At 44.9% G+C, this 1944-nt stretch overlaps 1 protein-coding gene across 1 annotated transcript in view; it reads left to right on the top strand.

The window, feature by feature from the left end:
- The window catches only part of LOC104967147 (endophilin-B2-like), a 9080-nt gene extending 7136 nt beyond the window's left edge, over positions 1-1944 (top strand). Inside the window, exon 5 of the mRNA XM_010796562.1 lies at positions 1885-1944. Coding sequence (XP_010794864.1) covers positions 1885-1944 — 60 coding nt within the window. The remainder of the gene's footprint in view (positions 1-1884) is intronic.

Genomic DNA, 1944 nt, shown 5'->3' with positions numbered 1-1944 from the left:
TCTTCTTCTTCTTCTTCTTCTTCTTCTTCTTCTTCTTCTTCTTCTTCTTCTTCTTCTTCTTCTCCTCCTCTGCATGGTGTGGACAAAGCCTGGGCTGAAGACACACACACACACACACACACACACACACACACACACACACACACACACTCCTGAGTGCGGATCCCTGTTCCTCGGGGGTTGTTTCTCCTCCTCATTGGGATCTACAGTGGTGTGTTTTCGGGGACCATGGGGCTGCTGGGGGTCCGGAGGGGGGCCTTTCTGTGGAGGATAGCCCTGATCTGCCTCTCCATCTGGGGGGCGGATTCTCAGACTGCAGCGGGAACTAAACCAACGTACATCTGGCAAACAGGTAGGAGAACACAACTATCAATGAGATGATTTCAGTGTGTGCAGTGTCCATGTGTTCAACTGGGGTAATAACAGGGTTTATACCTTTATTTTGACACCTGGCAAACAGGTAAGGAGCAAAGCAAGCGAACAGAACCAACAATAAGACCATGCTACTCCAGTGCAGGCATCTCACAGGCTGTTATCATGTGTAATAACAGAGTAACATGGGTGTAACATGGGTGTAACATGGGTGTTATGGGACGTATGAGTGGTATTAATGTGTCAGATAATCACGGTACTTGTGCTTTACTTTGGTTTTTCCATTATGCAACTTTATACTTTTACTCCAGTACATTTTGGGAGAAAATTGTATATTTTTTAATCCCATTCTTTCAAATTAAAGAACGAGTTACTTGCATTTCTTAGGCGTGGAGGTGTCCCACTCACACCTGATAATATGTGTGTGTCCTCGCCTGCAGGAGAACTTGCTCACAGAGGGTGTGTGTGTGTGTGTGCGTGCTTGTGTGTGTGTGTGTGTGTGTGCGCGTGTGCTTTGTGTTGCTCACTTTTTGTTCACACGTGCACACAGCATGCTGCATGGAGCCATCTTTGCTGTGCAGAGGAAGCGTATTTACTGCAGTCTTTCTCTGCTGGGACTCCTCTGATACACACTCATTCATCACCGTGTCAGACGTGTGTGTGTGTGTGTGTGTGTGTGTGTGTGTGTGTGTGTGTGTGTGTGTGTGTGTGTGTGTGTGTGTGTGTGTGTGTGTGTGTGTGTGTGTGTCTAGAGGATGGAGGGTGGTGTCAGTGCAGATGCAGGTGTTCCCATGTTTCACTGTGCAGCACATGGCGGGGAGGAGACTGGGGGCTGGGGTGCGGATCAATGTTTTCTTTCTCTACTGTCTAATCTGCTGGATCAATGTACTGGTTTCACTGGGACCCCCCCCCCCCTGTTCAGATCAATGCTGGGTTTGCGTGGAGTCTGGAAACATCTGAGTCTGTGATACCAACACCCATCAGAGCAGGGAATTTCCAGTTTAAGTTTGAATTTAAATTGTGCATTTTTTGTATAAAATGTGCATGAATCAGGAGATTATTCATGAACAAAATGAGTCCACTAACTTTCATCAGAAGGACCTAGAGACGTCCAAATGAACCTTTGGTGCAACTGAGTTAATGTCACCATGAAGGAGCAGTTTACATATCATGCAAACATCCAAACACAACATGATACTCACTCACGAAAACAACATATGCAAGTCACTTTTTTAAACAATTTAAACGTCTTTTTTAGGAGGGGTAGAGTTAAATAAACCTGACCATACAATGGCAAATAAAAATCACATCTACATTTTCCTTTGATAATATGGTCGGTCTTTCACAGTATTGCGATTACAAATACTGCAAATCATCTGGCGCTTTATGTTTCCTTATTACATTAAGCACCCTGCTTGTTTTCTCCAAGAAACCTCAGCTGACATCAGATGGTTGACCTTATCTGCTCAGTAATCTGATATCTGTGTTTGTGCACGTGTTGTTTGTGTCTAGGTAATGGTTTCTGTAGTGGGAGTAATGCACGCTGTAATCCCTGCAAGGTTTCAGAGTTAG

Source organism: Notothenia coriiceps, unplaced genomic scaffold (assembly GCF_000735185.1).
Source record: "Notothenia coriiceps isolate Sejong01 unplaced genomic scaffold, NC01 NC01_scaffold00037250, whole genome shotgun sequence".
NCBI lineage: Eukaryota > Metazoa > Chordata > Actinopteri > Perciformes > Nototheniidae > Notothenia > Notothenia coriiceps.
Note: the sequence above shows the minus strand (reverse complement) of the source record. Positions and strands in the feature narration are given on the sequence as shown.